The 26,970-nt window shown below is 44.3% G+C and overlaps 1 protein-coding gene across 2 annotated transcripts; it reads left to right on the top strand.

Annotated features, from left to right (window-relative positions):
* Positions 1-867: 867 nt before the first annotated feature.
* On the top strand, positions 868-26,423 carry MVP (major vault protein). Of its 2 annotated transcripts, none has more exons than XM_083378116.1 (17): positions 868-915; positions 1,741-1,875; positions 4,969-5,164; positions 6,907-7,030; positions 8,313-8,444; positions 8,541-8,635; positions 10,404-10,640; positions 12,307-12,432; positions 12,527-12,685; positions 14,080-14,318; positions 17,229-17,426; positions 18,628-18,763; positions 21,175-21,386; positions 23,075-23,191; positions 23,566-23,692; positions 24,468-24,656; positions 26,057-26,422. In XM_083378116.1, the coding sequence occupies exons 2-17, from the start codon at positions 1,754-1,756 to the stop codon at positions 26,177-26,179; spliced, it is 2,532 nt and encodes an 843-aa protein (XP_083234242.1). In that variant the 5' UTR covers positions 868-915; positions 1,741-1,753; the 3' UTR covers positions 26,180-26,422. The 2 variants fall into 2 exon arrangements, with proteins under 2 accessions (XP_083234242.1, XP_083234243.1); XM_083378117.1 differs by lacking the exon at positions 868-915 and adding an exon at positions 1,614-1,631 and having other exon boundaries at positions 26,057-26,423.
* Positions 26,424-26,970: the final 547 nt, after the last annotated feature.

A 26,970-nucleotide genomic window follows, 5' to 3' on the forward strand; every position in this document is an offset into this window, starting at 1 on the left:
TCTCAAAGTTGTCAAGGTTGAGAAGCCCTGAATTCTGGGAGTTGAAATCCATGAGTCATAAAAGAGCCACGGTTGCCCACCCCTGCTCTAGAGTCTACAATACAGGTAGTCCTCAACTTACGACAATAATTGAGCCCAAAATTTCTGTTGTTAAATGAGACATTTTGCCCCATTTTAGGACCTTGCCTCAGTTGCTAAGTTAGTAACTCGGTTGTTAAGTGAACCTGGCTTCCCCACTGAGTTTGCTTGTCAGAAGATTGCGAAAGGTGATTACACGATCTTGGGACACAGCAACAGTCATAACAATGAGTCAGTTGCCAAGCATCTGAATTTTGATCACACGGTCATGGGGATGCTGGAAAGGCTGTAACTCTGAAAAATGGTCGTAAGTCACTTTTTAAAATCAAAACAAGAGCTGGAAAATCAGGGCATCAACATATCATGGTGGATATTGTTACAAATACAAAATAGATATGAACAAGATGTGAAACTGTACGGATTTTACAAAGAACAAACTGCATTTGATAAGATATTATTAACTTCTGATGAGAAATTAATTAAGAAAATGTATAATTTTTTGTTAATTTTAGAGATGGAAAGTGAACAAACTAAAGAGACAATGACAAGGTGGGCGAAAAACTTTGGTTATAATATAGAATTAGAAAAATGGCAAAAACTATGGGAGAGAAATTATAAATTGACCGTGTCAACTGCGTATAAAGAAAATTTAAATCAAATGTTTTATACATTGGTAGGACTATTATTTGGCTGCATCTGAACTCGGCTTCTCCTTTAACATTTTTCTGAACAGCTGTAGTTTGCTCCACCTCTCAAACCAGGAAATAAATTTACTATATAAGAGGAATTCCAAGTCTACGGGTCATCGCTGAAGCGACAGAAAGCAAGTTTCACTTGGTAAGTTTAATGCACCCTCTTTATCCTTGTCTCCTTAGTTCCATATTGGGGTGGGCCTTGGTAAGTTTAATGCACCCTCTTTATCCTTGTCTCCTTAGTTCCAGATTGGGGTGGGCCATGCCTTAGGTAGACCCCCACCCCCGCCCCTTACTTCCTTCCCTCTGTCTTTTGCTTTGCCATCCTTTTTTTTTCTTCCAAACTATCCATCTTTCAGCTAAGAAGTTTCCCAAAGCGTAGCATTAGGAGCCGGGACGTATAAATTAGCCCATCCTCAGTTAGTGAATGAAATTGACTTTCTCACCAATTACGTACGGTAGTTAAGAAGGCTTGGGGGCTACGAGGAATGAGAGTTTTAGGGTGGATTTTTTTTTTCTGGCGCAAAATAAAATAAAATAAAATAAAAAATCTCCAAACCCCGGGAGCGTTTGTGTGGCTTTCTTTTTCACCCAGAAAAGCAAAACCTGACATCCACCTCGTTCGGCAATGAGCAACTCCCCACGTTGCACGCCCAGCTCTTTTAACTAGGTTTTCCCGTAACTGCCAAAGGGTTATGAACTTAGGAAGCGGGTGTCTCGCTTCTTTCTCTCCCCCACCCAGCCACCCGCCCTTAGGGCGCTGGTTGCTGAGTAAACCCATCTGAATTCTTGCAGGATTAAAGCGCCTCGCAGGGCTGCCGGCGAGGGAAAATGGTTGCAGGCTTTCTTCAAGTCCTCCCGGTCAGAGAGAAAAGGGGAGGAATGACTCAGCGGGCATTCTGGCCGTGATTATTTTTTTTTTTCTGGCCGATGTCTTAAAATCCCCTTGCTCTTCTCTCGCCCAACGCAGCTCGGCAGACAAAATGGCGAACGAGTCGATTATCCGCATCCCTCCCTATCATTACATCCACGTCTTGGATCAGAACTCCAATGTCACCCGCGTGGAAATCGGGCCCAAGACCTACATCCGCCAGGATAACGAGAGGTGAGTCCCACCCACCCCACCCCACCCCCCGGCAGAAAGAAGACTCTAACCGGGAAAAATAATTGCGCTGCAACCGCCAGGCGATGTGACGCCTCTTGCCTTCCTTGGCAAAATAGTGGCCGGTCTTCCAAGCCCTCCGCGCCTGACTCCAGCGAGGAGCAAACGCTCCGGTTTGTCCAAAGTTTTGCAACAAAATAGACTTTTTTCATTCGCGTGGGTAAAAAGCCGCTCCTTTTACATTTCTTCCCCCCAAACTTCCCGCAAGGGGGCAGTTGCTCAAGTCTTCCTGTTGAGACCAAGAATTAGTCTGCAGGGGGGGCTGGAGGGTGTGTGTGTGTGTCTGTGTGTCTCTGTGTTTGTCTGTGTGTCTGCTGATTTTTTTTCCCCCAGGGGCTGGGGGTAAAGAAGCTACTGTTTGCATGCTCTAAATCAGGGGTCTTCAAACTTGGCCCTTTTATGACTTGTGGACTTCAACTCCCAGAATTCCTCAGCCAGCTTTGCTGGCTGAGGAATTCTGGGAGTTGAAGTCCACAAGTCATAAAAGGGCCAAGTTTGAAGACCCCTGCTCTAAATCAAGCAAAGCTGGCTGAGGAATTCTGGGAGTTGAAGTCCACAAGTCATAAAAGGGCCAAGTTTGAAGACCCCTGCTCTAAATCAAGCAAAGCTGGCTGAGGAATTCTGGGAGTTGAAGTCCACAAGTCATAAAAGGGCCAAGTTTGAAGACCCCTGCTCTAAATCAAGCAAAGCTGGCTGAGGAATTCTGGGAGTTGAAGTCCACAAGTCATAAAAGGGCCAAGTTTGAAGACCCCTGCTCTAAATCAAGCAAAGCTGGCTGAGGAATTCTGGGAGTTGAAGTCCACAAGTCATAAAAGGGCCAAGTTTGAAGACCCCTGCTCTAAATCAAGCAAAGCTGGCTGAGGAATTCTGGGAGTTGAAGTCCACAAGTCATAAAAGGGCCAAGTTTGAAGACCCCTGCTCTAAATCAAGGGTCTCCAAACTTGGCAACTTTTAAGACTTGTGGACTTCAACTCCCAGCATTTCTCAGCCAGCTGCTGGTTGGGGAATTTGGGGGGGGGTTTGAAGTTCACAAGTCTTAAAGTTGTCAAGTTTGGAGACGCCTGCTCTACATTTATTAAATTTATATGCCGCCCATCACACGGTCGGGCCACTCTGCGGGGCGGGGGGGGGGGTGTTTAGAAACATTTACAACATTAACATAATGTTAACATAATCTTATTTTAACTGGGGTTTTATTTATACAGGGACAAATTTAATTTTTTTTAAAACTTGTTTTTAACTTTTGTATTTTGGTTTTTAATTACCCTGTAAACCGCCCTGAGTCCTTCGGGAAAGGGCGGTATATAAATGTAATAAAATAAATAAATAAATAAATAAATAACATTCCTGGATATGAAACAAGTTAGGAACGAGAATGCAAATACAGTGCTTGTTACAATCAATCTTGGGTGGGACTGGCAAACTGAATTCTGGATGGGGATCAATTCCTTTGAGGAAGTGAGGCTGCTGAGTTGAATTTCACTTGGTGCCAAGTTCCTTTTACTTATCAAAAGGGCAGTTTCAAAAGTCATTGTTCTGATTTCTTTATCTTGCTGTTTTAAACCTCGCCTTTTGGCTTTGGATGACTGGATCCCTTAACTTTCTTCCAGTTTTCTGTTACGTTTATTGGCACTTTCTCTGCTGTCACTTTGGCTGTTTTGAGTAACTTGTTACACCAGGATGAGCAAAGAGCAGCTTCTGGACCACCTGGGCCCTTGAAAGCTATTTTTGCAAATTCTGATGATGATCCAATGGTGCTCTTTCAAGAGGCAACTGGAGTTTCTTGTTTTTCTTTGAAGACGTTTCGCTTCTCATCCGAGAAGCTTCTTCAGCTCTGACTGGATGGTGGGGAATGGAAGGACTTATACACCTTGCAGACAGCTGGTCATTTGCCGCCTTTTAGAATGCAAATGGCCTCAATGACTCTCAACCGAAGCTTCTTAGATTAGAAACAAAACATCTTCAAAGAAAAACGGAAACATCTTCAAAGAAAAACAGAAATCCGGTTGCCTTTTAGAAAAGCACCTGTGGGTGCAGGCTTCAAGTATATAAAGGAACTAAGAAGAATTACCACATCTTTCCAGAAAATCAAAGTAGAGCCTTCTGTTGACATGTTACATGGCTGAATCTACTGTTTCCCCCAGCCCCCCCCAAAAGGTAGCCCACTGCAGACCTAGCCTGAACTTTCCAAACACCTCTCAAGAGTGTCAATCTGCCATGTTTTGCAAAATTTGGGTCAAATACGTAATACATGTTGTACTCGACTTACAACCACAACTGAGCCGAAAATTTCTATTGTTAAGAGAGTTTTGCACCATTTTACGAACTTTTTTGCCAAGTTGTTAATCGTTATTAAGTTGGCAACACAGATGTGAAGTGAATTTGGCTTCCCCATTTTTTTTTATTCCATTTATATCCCGCCCTTCTCCGAAGACTCAGGGCGGCTTACAAGCTTAGCAGTAGCCTTCATTCTATGTATATGCCTGCTTGTTAGGGCTTTCACACACACCCCAAGCGGCATTATTACAAAGTCAGCTTAATTGCCCCCAACAATCTGGGTCCTCATTTTACCTACCTCGGAAGGATGGAAGGCTGAGTCAACCTTGAGCCTGGTGGGATGCGAACCTGCACTAATTGCAGGCAGCTGGTGTTACTTAAGGAGGCATTAGCCCACTGCTCCACCAAGGCTCATTGACGTGACTTGTCAGAAGGTGGTAAAAGGTGATCACATGACCATGGGACACTGCGACCATTATAAATACATGTCAGTTGCCAAGTGTCAAATTTTGATCATGTGACTATGGGGATGCTGCAACAGTCATGAGTGTGAAAAACGTCATAGGTCACTTTTTTCAGTGCTGTTGTAACTTCAAATGGTTACTAAACGAACTGGTGTAAGTCAAGGACTTACCTGTATGCCAAAACTCGAAGAAGGCAAGCATAAGGTCAGCGTCTTTAACCAGGAACCAAGAAACCCAAGATCTTATTTCTCCCTTTCCATTTCCTCCACCTTACTAAACTTCTTTCCTACTTCAGGATCATATTAGCTCCAAAGAAGATGGTGATGATTCCCCCACGACATTACTGCATCATCCTCAATCCAGTGGTTCATGGGACAGATGGGGCAGTGCATCTTGATGCTCTAGGGCAAGTCCGTCTCGCACATGCTGACTTGGAGATCAGAATGGCTCGGGACCCTTTCCCTTTATATCCAGGAGAGGAACTAAAACAGGTAGGGGTGTCTTTAATTTCTCCTCCCCTCAAATGACCCGTAATGAGTAATGGTCTCTTGTAGCAAGGGCAGGGGAAATGTATGAATTCCATGCTGTAAATTTCTACGTGTGATGGAATGCCTAAGACAGGGTTAGGCAACCTTAGCTCTTTTATGACTCATGGTCTTTAACTCCCAGAATTCTTGAGCCATGCTGGCTCAGGAATTCTGGGAGTTGAAGTCCACGAGTCATAAAAGAGCCAAGGTTGCCTACCCTCAGCCTAAGAGAATGTGAGAACACAGAGAAAATAGAAGGGACATTTAAGGGAGGTGACGGAACCATTACAGAAATGATTCTTGACTTCAGGGGAGCAGAAAGTGTGAGAAAGAGACTGAAATTCTGCCTTGATTACCCTAAGTACTGGTAGTCCTCAATTTATTCATTTAGTGACCATTCGAAGTTCCAACAGCACTGGAAAAAAGGTCATGACCTTTTTTCATACTTACGAACCTTGCATTCCCTTTGTCATGTGATCAAAATTTGGGTGCTTATTTATTTATTTATTTATTTATTTATTAGATTTATATACCGCCCTTCTCCCGAAGGACTCAGGGCGGTGTACAGGGCAATTAAAATACAGCATACAAAAGTTAAAATAGATTAAATTAAATTTAGCCCCAAACAAATAAATTAAATTATAAAATTTAAAACCCCCAATCCCTCAGTCCAGGCCGGCAAGCTCAAATAACCAGGTTTTCAGGTCACGGTGAAAAGAGCGAAGGTCGGGAGCCATCCGGAGCTCCACAGGCAGCTGATTCCAGAGGGCAGGCGTGCCCACAGAGAATGCTCTCCCCCTGGGGGCCACCAGCCGGCACTCCCTGACCGACGGCACCCTGAGGAGACCCTCTCTGTGGGAGCGCACGGGGCGATGGGAAGTAGATGCCGGCAGCAGGTGCTCCCGTAAATAATCCGGACCCATGCCATTTAGGGCTTTATAGGTCATCACCAGCACCTTGAATCTCACCCGGAGGGCAACTGGAAGCCAATGCAGCTCGCGGAGAAGAGGCGTTACATGGGAGTATCGGGAGACCCCCATCACAACTCGTGCGGCCGCATTCTGCACCAGCTGAAGCCTCCGAGTGGTCCTCAAGGGCAGCCCCATGTAGAGAGCATTGCAGTAGTCTATTCGAGAGGTCACAAGCGCATGAGTGACTGTACGTAGGGCATCTCGGTCCAGATAGGGCCACAACTGGCGCACCAGGGGGCTTGGCAACTGATTCTTATTTACGACGGATGCAGTATCCCCGGGGTGGTGTGATCACCTCTTGAGACCTTTTGACAGGCAAAGCCAGTGGGAAAGCCAAATTCACTCAGCCGTGTTACTAAAGAACTGCAGTGATTCACTTAACAACTGTGGCAAGAAAGGTTGTAAAATGGGGCACAACTCACTTCAGAGCTCTCTGGCTTAGCAACAGAAATGTTGCTAAGTTGCAGTTGTAAGTTGGGGCTCAGTTGCGGTTGTAAGTTGGGGACTACATACATAGGTTGTGCTGGAGAATTACTTTGGTAAGTTTCAAGATCCTGTATTTGTTCGGTTCAATTTTCTTGAAATTTTTGCTGTGTTCAATTTACTTGACCGCTAAGAAAGTTCTTTCCAGAAACCCAAAGGGGTCTTGTTTCCCGAGTTTGCCAGCCTCCCAAGGCTTGACTACTCCCTGAGGTTGCTCCTGTTACTAGCCTCTTTGTTCATCTGATTTTCTAGGATGTTACACCTTTACAAATTGTCTTGGCTAACACCGCCCTGCATTTGAAAGCCCTGCTGGACTTTGAAGATGACCAAGAGGGCAAATATGTTGCTGGAGATGAATGGCTGTTTGAAGGACCTGGTAAGTGGCAATTGTCAAGGAAGGAAACGTTGCTTGGGAGGTGAGATGTATGGTCCTTTATATAGAATAGAATTCTTCATTGGCCAAGTGTCATTGGACACACAAGAAATTTGTCTCCGGTGCATAAGCTCTCACTGTACATATAAGCAACAAATGATAAATCATGATTATAATCGTAAAATACATTCATCGTAAGTCATAAGACACAACACTTGGTGATAGTCATAGGATACTAAATATGTGGCTGAAGTAGAGGTCCCAATAGCCCCAATTAGCATAGCCAGTGGTGAGGAATCCTGAATGCACTACTTCAGCCAAATGTGGGGAGCCATAGATTCCACACCCAGGGAGGTCACATGCAGATCTTTGCAGAAGATTATGGCTTCACTTCCCAGCATCTTCAACTGAAACAAATGGATATGAAGAAAGGTGAGGAATTATGAGATTTCACCAAGCCTTTGCCAGTCAAATAGGCAAAACTGAGTCAGATCCAGTTGTTTTCCAGGACTCCAGGAAACCTGGGGCCAAAATATTCCTCTGAATTCTCCCCTTTCTTCTCATTGCATCCGATATGAATGTAATTTTTTCTCTATTTTTTATCCCAGTTGAAATTAATGGCAAAAATGACAGCATTGGAAAAGGTGTAGGGCCATGGTGCCGAACCTATGGCACATGTGCCACAGGTGGCACCCAGAGTCCTCTCTGTGGGCACGCGCACTGTCACCCCAAGTCTTAGGCCTTCAACTGGATTTTATAAAACTTTTTTGCTTTAGGCCTCCGCCGCCATGTGCAAAAAAAAAGGTTCAGTCAATTTCAACTTCTCGTAGGAAAAAAAGGATCTCACAAAGTTGGAATTTATTGATTGAACTTTTTAGTCCCACCCTGTCTGCCATTACCACTGCAGCCACGCCCACCCAATGGGCCACACCCACCCAATGAGCCATGCGCACCCAGCACCCAAGGATACGTAAGTGGGTTTGGGGTTGCAGTTTGGGCACTCTGTCTCTAAAAAAGTTTGCCATCACTGGTGTAGGGAATATGTTTTAAGTGAACAATTGTATTAAAAACATGGATCCATCTGATTTTTTCTTCCCCAAAGACCACAGTGTATTTTACGAGGACTTCCCCTCTATGCATGGAACCAGAAAAATAGCTTCCAGCCCTTTTCTTCCTGTGTGTTGGCTTGACTTGACCAAGTCAGAAGCTTGCAACCCTTTCCCATCCCTACCATAACTGAGATGGAGCCTACGTAGCTCATCTACTAAACCATTGTCGTTTCTAGGCACCTACATCCCACGAAAAGAGGTTGAAATTGTGGAGACAATCCTGGCCACCATCATTCGTCCCAATCAAGCCATCAAACTTCAAGCACGGAAGGAATGCAAGGACAGAGAGGGGAACAAACGTGTGACAGGTATCTTTTTGGTTTCCTGCCCACGATCCTATGAGAGGACAGCTTTTGAGTATGTGTGTGTGTACATCTTGAGTTTCCAATTTCTTTTCTCTACAGGTGAGGAATGGATGGTAAAGAAAGTTGGGGCTTACTTGCCAGGTGTATTTGAGGAAGTAGTTGACATTGTTGATGCTGTCATTCTGACTGAGAAAGTAAGTGCAGCTTCTAATGGTAGATGGTGGTTATGGGAAAGAGGTTATTGATTTCATTTGCTTTCGTTTTCGAGGTCTTTGTTGCAAAGGCCAGGCCAAACTCTCCTTTGATTCTGAAGCTCCTCCACTTAGGATCAGGCGCCCCATTGTACAGGCATACTATGACTGTCCTTGCCTAACAAATATGAAAAAGCTCCTTTTTAATAGCTAATTGGATTGAAAGATGTATGGAAAGATTTTTGCCCGTCACGATCTTAGAGATTGTGTGAATTGCTCCAAAAGACAATCTCCTAGACTAGTTAGACAAAGAAAGGAAGACCCAGGTTCTAATGCCTTTTGAGTAGCACCATTCGCTCAGTGACTCTGGGGCCTTACACTATGTAGGAGAACATTCCCAGGGGAATGTGTGAACTGGAGGCCAAGATGCATTGTATTGAAACACAAGTGGATTTATTGATGGCGCTGGAGGCAAGGCAGGCCTAAAGAAGGAGGGGTCTTGGTCCCATTTTGTATGCTTAAAATATGTGTGTGGTTGGATTTGGCAAGAGTGGGGAATGATGGCCCTTTTATGACTTGTGGACTTCAACTCCCAGAATTCCTGAGCCAGCCATAAAGGAGCTATCATTCCCCACTTCTGGGATATGGCATCAAGGTATTGGGTTGGGTATAGACAACAGCAGGTATTTGACTGGATAAGACATGTTTCACAAAAGCAGTGGGGTAGTTAGGTAACTGTGGGGTAATGGTGCAGGACTATAAACACAATGGGGTTTTGAAGCAATAAAGAGGCATGAACCTCATTTTTTCCTAAGAGTTACTTTCTTTTACTGTCCCAAAGCTGTACTGGCCTCCCAGTAAATCCTTTTCTAAATTTCCAGCCGTCCTTGGTTTCTGAATATTTCATGGCTGAAATTAGCATTTTAGTTTCTCTGGGAAAGTATGTTTGGTTAGAGACTTTTAGTTTAGCCTTCCCAATACCTTAATACAAATTTAAAAGTCACTAAACTAATCTCTGATTATATGGAAATGACATCCAGGGTCTTGCATTACTATTATTAGACTTTTATCCCACCTTGATTGATTGATTGATAACTCAAGATGGCAAACACACCTAATGCTCCTTCATTCTGTTTTCCTCACAACAACAACAACCCTGTGAGGTGGGCTGGGCTGGGAGGGAATGATTGGCTCAAAGTCACCCAGCTGGCTTTCATGCCTAAGGTGGAACTAGAACTCACAGTGGCTGGGGAATTCTGGGAACTGAAGTCCACACATCTTAATTTTGTCAAGTTTAAAAACGCTGCACTACACCAGACAGTCTTGTATGGATCTTGTGATCGTTCTCTGCTTTCCAAGGCCTCTTTTCCTGAGGGTTGTTTTAAAAAACAATATGTTGCCAGATGCTGATAGATTAGTCCTGTCCCACTGGCAACCAGAGGTGAAAGTTTGTCGACCAACATTTTCTGAAAGGATGCACAGTTACCATTGCTGCCTCATATTTGCATTCTTGCCAGTTTCTTAGCGAAATTTAATCAGAAGCAACATTGTGTGTGGGGGGGGGGCTTAAACCCTACACGGTGTCATTTGCATGAAGAGTCAGATTAATAACAATGTTAAATCATAAAAAGGAGGCTTTGCACTAATATACACATGTATATATATATATATATATATATATATATATATATATATATATATATATATATATATATATATATATATATATATATATATATATTTATATTTCTACTTCTTTTGCTCTTTGAAGAAAGCACTGCACCTCCGGGCCACTAAAACGTTTCGGGACTCTCAAAGTATCGTGAGGAAAACTGGAGAAGAGTGGTTGGTCACCATGGCGGAAACTGAAGCCCACATCCCTGATGTGTATGAGGAAGTGCTGGGCATTATTGACATCACCACCTTGAACAGTTGCCAGTATTGTGTAGTTTGTGATCCGATAGGCATAGATGGAAAGCCTCAGCTTGGGCAGAAGAAGGTCATCAAGGTATGTATCTTTACCTCAGAATCATGAAGGACTCTAATGACCTACAGGTAGCCCTTGACTTTAGGACCACAACTGAGCCCAAAATTTCTGTTGCTAAGCGAGACAGTTGTTAAAATGAGTTTTGGCCCATTTTACGACCTTTCCTGCCACGATTGTTAAGTGAATCACTGTAGCTGTTAATAACATGTTCTAAGGGGTGTCAAACTGCCGGCTCGTGGGCCGGACTCGTCATCTGGAAGCCATGCCCACCCAATTGACTGACCCAATACGTTGCGTGACGTCACGAGTTTGACATGTCTGTTCTAAGTGAATCTGGCTTCCCCATTGACTTTGCTTGTCAGAAGGTCACAAGGAGTGATCACGTGACTCCGGGACACTGACCGTCATAAAGATGAGTCAGTTGCCAAGCATCTGAATTTTGGTCACATGACCACAGGGATGCTGCAATGGTAGTAAGTGAGAAAAATGGTCATTAGTCACTTTTTTCAGTGCTGTTGCAACTTCAAATGGTCACTAAATAAATGGTTGTAAGTCGAGGACCACCTGTACTGTTACCATTCAGCAGGGCAGCCCTAGGGATTATAACAGAACTCCTTAAAGCAGCCTCTCCTTCAAGAGAAGCTGGTCTGCATCTCCTACCGGGAGGCAGATTAGGAAGCTGGTGTTAGAAAATACTTTGTTTAGATGCTATATCCGTGGTAAATGATTTGGGAAGTAACCTTGATAGTATCCACAGCTCCTGCTCTCTTAAACCGTGTTGCTCCAGAAAGCAGGAAAGCGATTGCCACTGGAACAGATTTGGGCTAAACATTAGGATAAACTTGCCAGAAATCACAGTTCTGATAGTTTGCAATGACTGTTCAAAGTTATAATGGACTTGAAAAAAAGTTACGATCTGTCCCCAAAGTTAACAACTGTTGAACCACCCCTGTGATCCTGTGATTCCATTTCGGGTGCTTGGCATCTGGCTCATATTTACAACCACCTGCAGTCTCCTGCAGCCATGTGCTCGTGTTTTGTGACCTTTTTTGCCATTTTGTGGCAAAAACCACCCATTGGATAAGCTCGATTTGGACTTGCAACGATGTGATTTGCTTAATGACTGCGGTGTCTTGTTCAACAACAGTCATAAAAAGGCTCATAAAATTGAATCTGAGCATGTGGTGACTCTGCTTGTGACCACAATAACTTACAAGCAAAATTCCATGCTCAATTTTGATGGTCCGCCTGTTTTAAGCTCTGCGTATCAAGCTCTGTTTTTCGTTAGGGATACTTGAAATTGGCTGGCGACGTTTGGTGCGTATGCAGCCCTGAAACTCGTTTACGTTGCAGTCAAATTTCAGTAATGGGATTTTGTCTCATCTTGGGGAACACAGAGGATGGGAGAGGCCTTTTTCTGATTATATAACTGTGTTGCTGATCGGCCTTCTTCTGCCTTTTCCCTCAGCTTTTCAGATCTACCCATTTGTGTTTCAGTAGATCAGATGAGCAGTTACCACTTAGAATAATTAACAAGAAATGTAGACTTGAATTCTTTATATAATAGCTGTACCCTGCATGCATTCTTACATCTTTTTATTCTATGGGATAAACACACACACTTTTTAAAACCAATGACTGGCAATCATTCTTGAGTTTTCTCCAATTCTTGCTTCTCATTCTGCAGGGCGAGATATCATTTTTCCTACAGCCTGGAGAATGGTTGAAAGATGGGATCCAAGACATTTATGTCCTGTCTGAAGAAGATGGCCTCTTACTACGTGCAGTTCGTCCCATTGAAGACCAAAACGAGGTAGGAGGTGCTGAGTCTCTGATGGCCAGGGAGGTTGGATGAGTTGCTACAGGTGGATATGATACCTCTTCTCCTTCCTTTGTCTCTTACCCAGGACGACGAGGACATTCTGCGCAAGCCAGGTGACCGCTGGCTGATCCGAGGCCCTCTGGAGTACATACCACCTGCGGAGGTCGAAGTGATGGAGCAACGCCACGCTATTCCCCTGGCTGAGAATGAAGGCATTTATGTCCGGGATATTAAGACAGGGAAGGTGAGTGGAATAGATCCAGCAGTGGTTCCTGAAGAAGCACATCAGTCTTTAGGAATGCAGACTTTTAGAGGTCAATTTTAGCAAAAGGACCGCAATTCTCTAATATGCTTCATGACATTATTTATTAACTGCTTGTCATGGTTCCGCAAGAAGTTGAAATTGATTGATTGAACCTTTTTTTTTTTTGCACATGCTGGTGGAGGCCTAAAGCGAAAATGTTTTATAAAACCCAGCTGAAGGCCTAGGACTGGGGTGACTGCGCGCGTGCTCACAGAGAGGGCTCTGCGTGCCACCTGTGGCACCCGTGCCATAGGTTTGCCACCACGGTCCTATGCCATCCCAGACAAATGGTTGTCTAGTCTATTTTTAAAAACATCCAGTGTTGGAGCACCCAAAACCTCTCAATGCAAACCATTCCGCTGATTAATTGTATTAACGAACTGTCAGGAAAATTCTCCTGAGTTCTAGGTTGGTTCTCTCCTTGTTCTGTTAACGTAGTGCCAACTCTCAGCACCTACTTAGATAGACCTTCTCTAGGATGATGTGTCTCCAGCCTTGCTCTTGAGGTCTTCCAACAGCCCAGTGCAGTCGCCCATCTTGCTGTTGGTTATCCTCTTCATTTCTTTCCTTCCTTTCCCAGTTTAATGGACTTCTTAAGGAAACTGGATCGTTACATAACTTGCCCCAAATACGATGGATTTGAGACTGGTCATTTGTGCTCTGGATTTATTTGTTTTTATCGTCCATTTGTTTGCTTTTGGGGCTATCCTCAGAAACCTTCTCCAGCACTGAAGTTCAAAAGTGTCAATACTTTTCTTGAAAATCCAACTTTCCCTTCCATGCTGCTATAGGGAAAACAATTGCTAACGTGGAGAACATCCTTGTTCTTTCAGAGCTATAGGCAGGGACCTCCTTTTTGTACTGCTTCTGAAATAAAGATTGCCCAGGAAATTCTACTAAATTTATGGGGCTGTTATGTATTTTTTTTTTTTTTAGGGACGCGGTGGCTCAGTGGGTTGGGACGCTGAGCTTGTCGATCAGAAGGTCGGCAGTTTGGCGGGTCGAATCCCGAGTGCCGCGTAACAGAGTGAGCGCCTGTTACTCGTCCCAGCTTCTGCCAACCTAGCAGTTCGAAAGCACGTAAAAATGCAAGTAGAAAAATAGGGACCACTACAGTGGGAAGGTAACAGCGTTCCGTACGCCTTTGGCGTCTAGTCATGCCGGCCACATGACCACGGAGACGTCCTCGGACAAGCGCTGGCTCTTCGGCTTTGAAACGGAGATGAGCACCGGCCCCTAGAGTTGGAAACGACTAGCACGCATGTGCGGGGGAACCTTTACCTTTTTACCTTTATGTATTTTTATGTTTTCTACCATTTGTCTCTCTCTCCCAGATTAGGGCTGTGATTGGCCACTCTTACATGCTGTCTCAGGATGAGGAACTGTGGGAAAAACACCTGCCTGCCCACGTGGAGGATTTGTTGACCACAGGCAGGGATCCTCTTCTTGATCGCTCCAAAGACAGCTCAGATAAAGTCGTGGCGTTGCCCCGTGATAAGACACGGGCTGTGTCTTACCGTGTCCCCCACAACGCGGCTGTGCAAGTTTACGACTACAAGGAGCGTAAATCCAGGTGAGAAAATTGACCTACAGATAGTCCTTGGCTGATCACAATTTTGCTCAACCTTTGTGTTGTTAAGCAAGGCAGCTCTTAAGTGAGTTTGCACCTCATTTTGGGAACTTTTGGCCACAGTGATTAAGTGAACATCTGCAGTGGTTAAGTGAATCATACAGTCCTTAAGCGAATCTAGCGCCCCTCATTGACTTGTCAGAAGCCAGGAAAATTACAAATAGTAATTACATAACTCCGGGACAGTGCAACCCATCACAAATGCATGCCAGTTGCCAAGGGCCAAATTTTGATCACATGACCAAGGGGATGCTGCAATGGTTGCAAGTGTGGAAAAAATGGCCAGAAGTCATTTTTTCCAGTGCTGTTGTAACTTTGAACGGTCAATCAACGAATGGTTATAAATCAAGGACTACCTGTACTCTTTCTGGGTCAGATGTGGAATGGCACATTCTTAAGAATCGGCTTTCATGGCCTGTTGTTGTTGTTGTTGCTGGACAAACTTGTGGGGATGCTAACACTCACAATTGGGCTGAGGAAATGAAGTTTGCAAGTTCCAATGGTTCCCGACAAACACGTTTGATTGCTGTTGGAAAGTGGATTCAGTTTTTTGCCTGCAATTTCGTAGCCCCAATGTCAAGTTACGAAGCACGGGGTTTTGCTGGTGTGACAAATAACTGCTTCTCAGCTTGCCAACGAACGTGGGGGGGTGGCGTGGGGAGAGGTTGGGAATGCAGACTTCAAAGGTTAAGAAGCCAGACCGTGAGACTCAAGGGCATAACACCAGGCGTCTAGCCCAGGGGTAGGCAACCTCGGCTCTTTTATGACTCATGGACTTCAACTCCCAGAATTCCTGAGTCAGCTTTGACTCAGGAATTCTGGGAGTTGAAGTCCATGAGTCATAAAAGAGCCGAGGTTGCCTACCCCTGGTCTAGCCAAACCTAGAGATGCTTTCTCATAACCATATTTTTCTACTTGATTGGGCAACGTGACCTGATCCAGAGAGAGGAAGGAGAATTCAGTGCTTTTACTATATGGGTTTGGGAGGGGTCTTGCCAGGACTGGTTTTGCCTTCATTAGTGCCGAAGTGATGTACTCAATAAAGTCTTAGATTAAGCGATCAGAATGTCTCGAAGGTGTTTGCTTGATTGGGTTCGTCAGTCAGAACCTTGGCGCCCAAATTTGGTAATCTGGTCATTCTTTGATTTTGAGGTAGAGCCCAAGGAAGTGACCTTGAATTTCCTGTGGAATAAGAAATAAGCTTTGCCCATTCCAGACCTTAGACTTCGGGGAAAGTAAGTTGCTTGGTTGACTTAGAACGGCTGCTTTCTCATTTGTGATAACTGTAATTTTCATTTATTTTCCATCTTTTATTCAAGAAGGATAAGATAACTTGTCCCTTCTGGCCTTCTCCCATTTAATTTTGAGATGGCTAGCCCAGATAACCCAATTAATTTCACATGCTATTAATAGCCACATTATTCACTGCAAGGCCTTCATGTGTTTTTTCCCCCCTCAGACTTAATTATTAGCAGTATATTTGAATAAAGACACCAATTTGTGCTCTCAGCTCTGCAACTTTAACACGCAAAATTAAAGGTAAGACGGCCCTTTAAAGGTTTGATAAAGGGCTGTCATGTCTTTAATAAGATCTTCTCTTCACAAATTCAGTCTCTTGTGTATCTCCCAGTGAGGCTGAGAAGTGGATATGTTCAGGTCACTGATTCCTCCCTTTTCTCCCTACATTTTACTAAATTAGCACTCTTTTTCTAAAAGATTACAGGTGTCCTTAATGCTGCTATGAAGTTAATATAATTATATTAAGTTGAGAATGGATTCATTATAAGAGTCCCAGTGGATCAGAAAGAATAACATTTAATCTACTGGCTAGATTGACAGAGGAGGAGTCCTTCAACAAATGTGAAATATGAAAATAAGCATTGCAAAAGAACTTTGGCCTTAGAGAAAATTTCATCCCATGTTAAATTGTTGGGTACCTGAATTTGGTGTGAGCTGATAAGTGATCCCTGAATTTGATCCCTGAACACCTTTACCAGGTTCCCCCCCCCTCTGAAAATGCAAATTGCTAAGTGATTCAGGCAAAGCAGGGGGGGGGATGTCAAGTCTTTTTATAGGGTACAGAAATGAATGTAATATATACATTTGGTATGTGTGATATGTCAGAAAGCAAGTGATCAAACAATTAAAGATACTGATTACATGTAAGATTTGAACAACAGAAAACATTGATTCTAGATAAGATTTCACAAGTGGTAAATTTATGGGTTATATTACTCTTTCCCAGCTAGGTTTGTACCTTTCTTAGAACTTGCAGGAATATTTGAGGACTGTCACAATATGGTCTCTATTGTTTGGTGTTGAAAAGACAAGTTCTTGCATACCAAAAGAAATGGCCCTGACCAAGAAGAAAAAAAAGACATTTTCCTGAAGTTAAAAAAAGTAGCCTAGACCAGAGGTCCCCAACCTTTTGAGCGCCAGGGACTGGTTCCGTAGAGGGAGGTTTTTCCGCGGACCGGAGGGTGCATGTTTTTGCTGCCTACATCCCGCGGATGGGGCTTTGCTTGTTTGTGCAGACTGGTTGCTGGCATGCCGTGGCCCAGTACCGGTCCACAGACCGATGGTTGGGGACCTCTGGCCTAGACCATCCTGTTAAAAATGCTAACATCACTTTTAAAAATGTTAATAAAGTCCTTTTTTTTACAACCCTGTAATCCCTTAATTTGGGGTAGAATTGGGGAGACTGGACGGAGCTGAGCATTTACTGGCTGGATGCCGTTCCTGACACCATACGGAATTTGCAGCAGGCTAATAATCAAGGCTAAAATTCCAGGTAACACTATCAAATGCTGTTTGGAACCTCTGTGATTTAATACGATCTTCTCTTTCCTCCAGGGTGGTTTTTGGACCAGAACTAGTGCTACTGGGTCCAGATGAGCAATTCACAGTCCTGAGTCTCTCTGGGGGCAGACCCAAACGCCCCCACACCCGCCGTTCTCTATGCCTCCTCTTGGGGCCAGATTTCTGCACTGACATTATCACTATTGAAACAGCTGACCATGCCCGTCTCCAGCTCCAGCTGGCCTACAACTGGTGAGTGAAGGGTAATTGGGTGGATTGAAAGTTGGCCCAGGTCTTGATTAGAATGAGAGGATGGATCCCTTGTGTGGTGTTCTGGTCTTTTAAAGATTATAGAATCACGTGGCTAGATGGGACCATGGAGGTCTCCAAATCCCTGCCCAAGGCAGGAGTCCTCATACTGTCTCGGACAAATTGTTTTCCACTCTTTTCTCGAAAATCTCCAGCAATGGGGCACCTTCAACTCTGGGAGGCAGGCAAAATAGTTCTCACTGTCAGGAAATTCCATGGGGTTTTCAGACCTTTGGAGGGTTTGGTGTTTCTCTAGTACTTTTATCATTGTATTTTGTAAGCTGGCAAGAGTCATAACAGATTGGGCCAGCTGATCTACAAAATAATAGTCATCAACAATACAGTATTAATTTATTTAGGTTTCCTTCTCTCTGTGTTTGGCTCACTATTTGCTGGAACTGTTTTGCACTTGCATTGTATTCCTTACCTTGAAATGGAAGAAAGTGATGAGTATGTGAGTTTTTTTTTAAAGTAAAGTGATTAAGTCTTTAAACAATTCTACCAAGGGGATATAAAATCAGTTACACCCATTTAACAATATATAACAGTTACAAACCTTGGATGACTTTAAAAATATTCTTTTTCAGTTGAAAGTCATATGAGGTTATCTAGCTATTTAAGTTATCCTTAATATTTCAACTAGATCTTAAAGCTCCTTTCATTCTTAAATGTGATCTAATCCTCAATATGGCATATGGTACATCTGCTTTATCAAATATATTTAATTGCCTTAATTCTCCATTCTGATTTTCATTATGAACTATTTAAATCTCTGTTTTGAAAATATTTAAATATTGCCTGGGTGGTTGCAGGACACTTAAGTGATGTTTGTAAATCCCAAAAGTGCTTTCTTTCAAGAGGCAACTGGGCTTTGCTTTTCCTAGAAGACATTTCACTTCTCATCCAAGAAGAAACTTCACTGAAGAAGCGACATGTCCGCAAGGAAAAACCAAGGAAGTCCAGTTGCCTCTTGGAAAAAGCACCTTTGGGACAACCACGGCCTGGAGGACAGAGAATCTCCATAGACGTGTGGTTTGTAAAGTCACAATGGTCTGGTTTCAGGCAAGCAAAGTTTCATCAATCAAATCACCGTCATCTTCTCAGGTTTTCTTGGTAACTGTATGTGGATCTGTTTTCCCATCAGGCACTTTGAGATTCCTGCAGCGGCTGAAGCAACCCGCCTTTTCTCAGTCCCAGATTTTATAGGGGATGCCTGTAAGACATTGGCCTCACGCATTCGGGGAGCTGTGGCTGCTGTCACCTTTGATGATTTCCATAAGGTGAGCTTAACTTTAGCTTCTCCTCCATGACTGTTGTCCCACCAGGTCCTCTGTTATTTATGTGTAAATCCCTATTTACTTTTAAACTTGGCATACTGCCCTTCAAAACCAAGAGTTAAAAATGCCGTGTCTCCTCCTTGTGGTTTTGTTTATCCATGACCACAGATTGGAAAAGGTGAGAGGTGTGACTAGGGAGATGTTCCACATCTTCAGTGTTCAGTAAACTTTTCTTGAGACTTGGGCATTGTAGGGGAAATCCGATGTCTAGTGGCTTTCCAATCCATAGAGACAAAGCAGATAATACAGATCCTTATTATACAGGTGTTCCTATTTGAACGCTATTTGGTTTGCCTTGTGTTGGTTTCATTGGGTATTTGATTTTTATTGATTTATTTTTCCTTTTTAATCTACTACAAATTAAGAAAACAATCTTTTAAGCTTAAAAAGATTAAAAGAAAAGGAAAAGAAAAAAAACCCAAAGTAAGAAAGAAAAAAGGGACAAATACTCTTGTATATTATCAATAGTGACAGATTTATTAGTAAATACACTTTGTTGTTGTTAGCTGCGAAGTCGTGTCCAACCCATCGCGACCCTATAGACAATGTTCCTCCAAGCCTTCCTGTCCTCTACCATCTTCTGGAGTCCAATTAAGCTCACGCCTACTACTTCTGTTTAATAGAATAGGTACAAAATTATCACAAAATCCTGCCACATCTAGACTGCAAAATCTAGACAGCCACTAGGTGGTATCAAAGAGTTGGGTGGTTATCACTTTGCTGCCATCTAAAGGATGCTTTGGGCTCCAAGATCACTGCAGACGGGGACTGTAGCCAAGAAATTAAAAGACGCTTGCTCCTCGGGAGGAAAGCCATGGCAAATCTAGACAGCACACTAAAAAGCAGAGACATCACCCTGTCAACAAAAGTGTGTATAGTCAAGGCTATGGTCTTCCCAGTTGCAATGTATGGCAGTGAAAGTTGGACCATAAAAAAGGCTGAGCGCCAAAGAATTGAGGCCTTTGAACTCTGGTGCTGGAGAGTCCCTTGGACTGCAAGGCGATCAAACCGGTCAGTCCTAGAGGAGATCAACCCTGACTGCTCTTTAGAAGGCCAGATCCTGAAGCTAAAACTCAAATACTTTGGCCACCTAATGAGAAGGACTGACTCACTGGAGAAGAGCCTAATGCTGGGAAAGATTGAGGGCAATAGAAGAAGGGGACGACAGAGAATGAGGTGACTGGATGGAGTCACTGAAGCAGGAGGCGTGAGCTTAAATGGACTCCAGAAGATGGTAGAGGACAGGAAAGCCTGGAGGAACGTTGTCCATAGGGTCGCGATGGGTCATACACAACTTCGCAACTAACAACAACAAAGGATGCTTGATTTTTGCAGCCCAAATATGTTAACCTAAGCAGAAGGCCCCAAAAGGAGCTGTCAGAGAAGAGTTGCATGGAAGGAACCACTTTGATGTAATGGTTAAAGTGCTGACCTAGAAACCAGGAGACTGTGCATTTTAGTCCTACTTTAAGCATGAAAGCTGGCTGGGTGACTTTGGACTAGTCATTCCCTCCAAATCCATCTCACTTCACAAGGTGTTCTGGAGAAAATAGGAGATAGGTGTCTTGTGTACAAAAGAAAGTTGGGATGTAAACCAGGGGAGGGGGGAGGGGAAGAAAGGGGAATTAAGAAATGCTGCTTATAGCTTCTCCACTGCTGCTTCCAAGTCAGCTGTGGTCTCGGAAGCAACCAACTGCCAGTGCTGGAATAGAGGCCTTGGAAGAATTGGGGTTCTTGTCCTTAGACTTCTTTCTTCCTCTTATCTGTCTCTTCCTCCTTGCGGCATGTCGAGGAACAAGGGGACAGAGAATAGGCATTTGATTCCAGGACTGCAAAAATCCATTCAACTACAGAAAAGTCTGATTTGTGAGATAAAATCAAGAGAGAAAAACTTGTGGGGTCCTTGATGTTCTCTGAGCTTGGTTTTTTTTTTTCTTGCAGAGAAAGACTTCCAGGTGGGAATGCAGTGACCTGAGTGCTGGAGGAGAAATGTACTTTAGGTCAGTGTTTCTCAACCTCGCCAACTTTTAAGATGTGTGGACTTCAACTCCCAGAATTCCCCAGCCAGCATGCTGACCGGGGAATTCTGGCAGTTGAAGTCCACGCATCTTAAAAAGCTGCCAAGCTTGAAAAACACCGTTTTCGATTATTGTGAGGGAAGTCACTGTGAGGTGAAGGGAAGACGGACTTTTTGGAGTGGGTTAATAGTTAATATTTCTCTTCTCGTGTTGTTGTTGTTGTTGTTAGTTGCGAAGTCGTGTCCGACCCATCGCGACCCTATGGACAATGTTCTTCCAGGCCTTCCTGTCCTCTACCACCTTCTCGTGTTATCTTACTTCAATTGATGTTCCTAGAACTCAAATCGTCTGATCTGTGCTGCTGTCTTTGGGTTTGATGGAGAAGGGGCCCTGCGCAACTCCTTACGCTTTGCCCCAAATGGCCTAGTCATCAGCAGCGTTGATATTCAAAGTGTGGAGCCAGTGGACCAACGGACACGGGACGCCCTCCAGCGCAGTGTGCAGCTCGCCATTGAGATCACCACCAATTCTCAGGAAGCTGCCGCTCGGTATGGAGCAACTGGGGTGGGAAGCAACCAGGTTCCCCCTATTCACCTCATTAACAATATGTGTAACTTGCCCCTGAATCTCTGTGCAATTTAAATTTATTTATTTGATTTTTATTTCACTTGTATTACTGACAAGTAACTCAAGGCAGTGAAATACCTAACATTCTTTCTACCTCCTATTTTCCGCACAACAACCCTGCGAGGTGAGCTGGGCTGAGAGACAGAGAGAGTGATAGCCCCAAATCCACCTAGCTGGCTTAATAACTAAAACCCATCATCTCCTGGTGATTAAGGCTATTTTCCCCCAAGGAGGGGGTGACAAGGGTGGGTGATCTCTTCAGATGGCAGGGAAAGGTGAACACAGGGGTAAGCAACCTCGGCTCGTTTGTGACTCATGGACTTCAACTCCCAGAATTCCTGAGTCAGCTATGCTGACTCAGGAATTCTGGGAGTTGAAGTCCATGAGTCATAAAAGAGCCGAGATTGCCTACCCCTGGGTTAACAGAAGAACCTGCATTTATACTGTGGGGGTTATAGGCGCTTAGTGAGCATAGACTATGAATTTCTTCCTCCAGCCAGAGAAATGAAAGGGATCACTAAAGGTTTTAGGAGCTGCCAGGAAAAAAAAAAGAAATTTTGATACAGAGGGCACCCCTCTTTTTGAATAAGCAAAACCACAAGCATGGAAAAGTTCTTGGTTTTGGTCACTGTTTTACTTTTCTTGGCTTGTGAAAGGATCAGATATGAAGATATCTGACAAACACCATTTCTGCGACTTCCAAAATGTCTGCTCTTGCTGACCTAATTCAACTGTAGCTTTAAGGACAGTTTGAAACGCCTAAGCCTTTTCTCTACGGCCATTCAAATTTCCAAGTCTGTTACTGTAAAGGAATGTAGTCTGGATTCCCAGGAGGGAGGGGGGCATTCCAGAGGAACAAGCGACCACACAGTTCTGACAGTTTGTGTGAGCGAAAGAGGGTAAAGACGGCTCCTCCTTAACAGTTCCTAGAGTGTATGTTTATTGTGGCTGGTAGCCTGCTCTAGTGTGGCAAGATTCTATCTAGAGGTGAGGAACAATAAAGAAATCTGCTTGGAAGAATCACAACACATCTTTCTTGGTTTTTCGAGTCCGACCGTTGCTTTCAAATCATCAAAGTTCTACAGAGTTCTCACGGATTACTTACAGTGGTACCTCGGTACTCATCGTTAATTGGTTCCGGGAGCTGCAATGAGTACCAAAAATAATGAGTACCAAACAAATTTTTCCCATAAAGAATAATATTTATTTATTTAAATAAATAAATAATAAAGAAAGAAAGAATGAATGAATGAATAATATAGTGAGTCACAAGGCAGCCAATACTGAAAAGTTCTAGCTTGGGCATTGAGTACCAAACCAACAGTGAGGCAAACTTTTCACATCTAAATGTGTTGATTACCAAATTTGGCGAGTTTCAAAGCCGTTGAATACCAAGGCACCACTATATTCTTCTCCAGCTTCTTGTTTACTCAAAAACAAAGAAAAATGGAAACGGCCTGCTCTTTCCTTCCTGGCAAGTTCTCTTCTAATTTACACCTGGAGAATGCCTTTGAGCTTTTCCCGGAATAAAGAGATGGATCTTAGGTAAGCTTGTTTCCCTTTTTGCTGTTCATTTCCCCTGATCCACTGACATCATCTCCCTCTCCAGACATGAGGCAGAGAGGCTGGAACAAGAGGCCCGAGGTCGCCTTGAACGGCAGAAAATCCTTGATCAGGCTGAGGCAGAACGAGCCCGGAAGGAGCTGCTGGAGCTGGAAGCACTGTGGTGAGTGTGCAGGATCCAGCTTTTAAGGAAGAACTATGGACATTTGTTCCAAACTTACTTCTTTCCTGCTCTCTGAGGCCCCGGGCAGTGCTAGCTAAATGCTGGACTCCTTAAATCTGGAGACTGCAAGTTTGGGAAGGCTGATCTAGCCTTTGATTGCATAGGCCGGGGGTAGGCAACCTTATGACTCGTGGACTTCAACTCCCAGAATTCCTGAGCCAGCATGGCTCAGCATGAAAACCTCTCCCTTTCTCCTCAGCGTGGCTGGCTCAGGAATTCTGGGAGTTGAAGTCCACGAGTCATAAAAGAGCCAAGGTTGCCTATCCTGAGAGGCAGCTTCTAAAGGCTCTTCTTCCACTCCCCTATCTTTCCAGCACGGCTGTTGAGAGCACAGGGGCAGCCAAGGCTGAGGCCCAGTCCCGAGCAGAGGCAGCCCGAATTGAAGGAGAAGGAGCTGTTCTGCAGGCCAAGCTGAAGGCTCAAGCTACTGCCATAGAGACGGTGAGTCCTGCCAGTCCTCCCGAAAACTTTCCTAGGCTAACTTGATAGATGACTGATGATAGTTGCTTGTCACACTAAGAAGAACATGCTGAATTTTAAAGCCTTTAGATTACATCCATTGTTTTATATGCAGATAGATTTTGCTCATAGAATGGGTATCTTAATAAACTTTAGGTGGGAAAAATAAAGGCAAACTAGAGAAGACCAAAGGGACGCGGTGGCTCAGTGGGTTAGGATGCTGAGCTTGTCGATCAGAAGGTCGGCAGTTTGGCGGGTCGAATCCCGAGTGCCGCGTAGCAGAGTGAGCGCCTGTTACTCATCCCAGCTTCTGCCAACCTAGCAGTTCGAAAGCACGTAAAAATGCAAGTAGAAAAATAGGGACCACTCCGGTGGGAAGGTAACAGTGTTCCGTGCGCCTTTGGCGTCTAGTCATGCCGGCCACATGACCACGGAGACGTCCTCGGACAAGCGCTGGCTCTTCAGCTTTGAAACGGAGATGAGCACCGGCCCCTAGAGTTGGAAACGACTAGCACGCATGTGCAGGGGAACCTTTACCTTTACCTTAGAGAAGACCAACCAGCTGATATAACGTCTCTAGCAGGGAGTAAGAGGAAAAAATGGTATGCAATAGTGCGGTATAAATTGTTGCCAGAGTATTTAAGAAATCACAATGGTAGCTGCTTTTCTTCCACTCTGATGTTTGGATCCGGCCTACGTCCAAGATGCAGCCCGTCCACCGTCCTCCCTCCCTCCCTTATTCTCTAAACTTTTCCAGGAATCAGAACTGCAGCGTCTCGCGCAAGCCCGGGAACAAGAGCTGCGCTTTGCCAAAGAGCAAGCCGACTTGGATGTGAGCCGGGCAGAAGCTCTGGCTGCTGTTGAAGTTAAGAAATTTGAAGCTGTCATCAAATCCCTTGGAGCCAACACTATCCGCGACATTGCAGTGGCTGGGCCAGAGATGCAGGTGAGAAGCAGAGAAAGGAAGAGGGAGGAGGAGAACATTGGCCTTCCAAATAATGGGTGTGCTTAAAGTTTACTCATTTTGAGTTAGAATGCAACAGGTACTAGCGGATGTGGACTGTGGCTTCTAGTCTACCAAACAAAAAAACAACCAACCCCACTGGCAATGAGGTCAGATCAGCCTTCCGCAGTATGGTTTTCCTCTAATTCTGGTTGGGGAAATTCTGGAAATGTCAATTTTGGACCTTCTCAGTCTTCGAGGTCATGGTTGTCCCAAAGGTGGTGTTTTTCAGGAGGCTACTGGACTTTCTTGTTTCTTCTTTGAAGACGTTTCGCTTCTCATCCAAGAAGCTTCTTCAGCTCTGACTGGATGGTGGGGAATGGAAGGATTTATACTCCTTACAGACAGCTGGTCATTTGCCTTCTTTTAGAGAGTCACTTGGAGGTTTATCTATGTCCTCAGAGTCACCTGAGTAGTGCAAATGGGTGTGGAGCCTTCTTGGCTGCAGGATGTTTTCTGCCCAGGTCCCTTCGCTGTTGAAGACAGACACACAGGCTGTTGGGGATGTGTCTGTCTTGTCTTCCTCTCAAACAGAAGTGCAAACGGTTCCTGTAGTCTGCAGTGTTTTCTGGAAATCCGTCCATACTCCCGCACTCTGCAGTGTTTTCTGGAAATCCGTCCATACTCCCGCACCATTCGAAGGGTGTTCATCTCAAAGTGCATAGCTAAATGTCTATGGAGATTCTCAGTCATGGTTGTCCCAAAGGTGCTTTTTCAGGAGGCAACTGTCAATTCTACCATATCTGGAGAACACCAGGCTGGGCCAAGTGGCATGAAGACACAAGACAGGGGTGAACATTACTACTAATCTAAGCACGGGGTACAGTAAACGATAGGTAGTCCTTGACTTACAAGCACAGTTGAGTCCAAATTTTCCCTTGGGTAAGCAAGACAGCTGAGTTGTGCCCCGTGTTACGATCTTTTTGCCACAGTTAAGTGAATCACTGCAGTTGTTAAGTGAAGCATGCAGTTAAGTGAATCTGGCTTCTCCCTCCCATTGACTTTGCTTGTTGGAAGCCAAGCTGGGAAGGTTGCGAGCGGTGATCACACGGCCGCGGGACAGTGCAGCTGTCATAAATATACATGCCAGTTGCCAAGCACCCGAATTTTGATCACATGACCACAGGGATGCTGCAACGGTTGTGTGAAAACTGGTCATAAGTCTTTTTTTTTCAGCTTCAAACGGTCCCTAAATGGATGGTTATAAGTCGAGGACTACCTGCTACAAGAGCAGGAGCAGCCAGCTACATATCTCAGATGCCACAATGTGATACCAAATTAGAAATATTCATCTGAGGTTTTGAAACCCTGACGCATGACTTTTTGCTTTCTATTCCTTGCAGGTCAAATTGCTCCAGGGTCTGGGAATCCAATCCACCCTCATTACAGATGGTTCTTCTCCTATTAACCTCTTCACAGCTGCTGGAGGACTGCTGGGGATCCTGCCCAGGCCTTCGGAGACATGAAATCAAGGGGTGGGGTGGGGTGGGGGGTGGAGATACCACTCCAGAGTAATACTCTCTATTATTACTTAATGAGTGCCTTACAAGAACATGCCAGGGGTCCGTGTGCTATGATACTGTGCATCCCCAGAATGCGTGAATCTTTTGATGGGGGCAAAGTATAAAATAAACATCTTTTCTGTTGCAATAGCATCCTCTGCTTTGCTGTTAATTGTTTTGAGAATGATTGTTCCTGGGAACAACGATAGAACCTGGAGGGGTGGGGATGGGGTGGGGGTGGAATCTTGGCTGTTGTGGTGGTGAAGTCAGCTGGAATGTGAGCAGAGAAGCATGCACTGTGAGGTCATCAAGTATGTGTGTTGAGATGTGTGTGAGAGAGAGACTGCTCCAATATGCCAAGCCACGTGCAGTCTTTGTTTCTCTGCATCTTATGCAATTTTGCAAATCTCTCCCAGGAAAAATGGATCGATCGACTAATGGAAGGTGAGCCCAGGCCCTCCAGCCCAGCTTTCTCCATTTGTCTAAAACCTAACATTATCCACCTTAATTCTACAGTTACACCTACTGCAAGGAAAGTAAATCTGGCTTGGTGTGCTTAGTTCAAGCACAACAGGTCTTGGGGTTAAGTTCCTGCATCTCTGGTTAAAACAGTGGTCAGATCTGCTACCCTCTAGTGATTGTCCGTGTTTTTGCAGACAAGCTATTGTAACTAATTAAAAAAAAACTTCAGTCTTAGTTTGGGATTATATAACGCCAAGCCCTGGTTTGTTCAACTATGGTCCAGCAAAATAACA

Source organism: Vipera ursinii, assembly GCF_947247035.1.
Source record: "Vipera ursinii genome assembly, chromosome: Z".
Lineage (NCBI taxonomy): Eukaryota > Metazoa > Chordata > Lepidosauria > Squamata > Viperidae > Vipera > Vipera ursinii.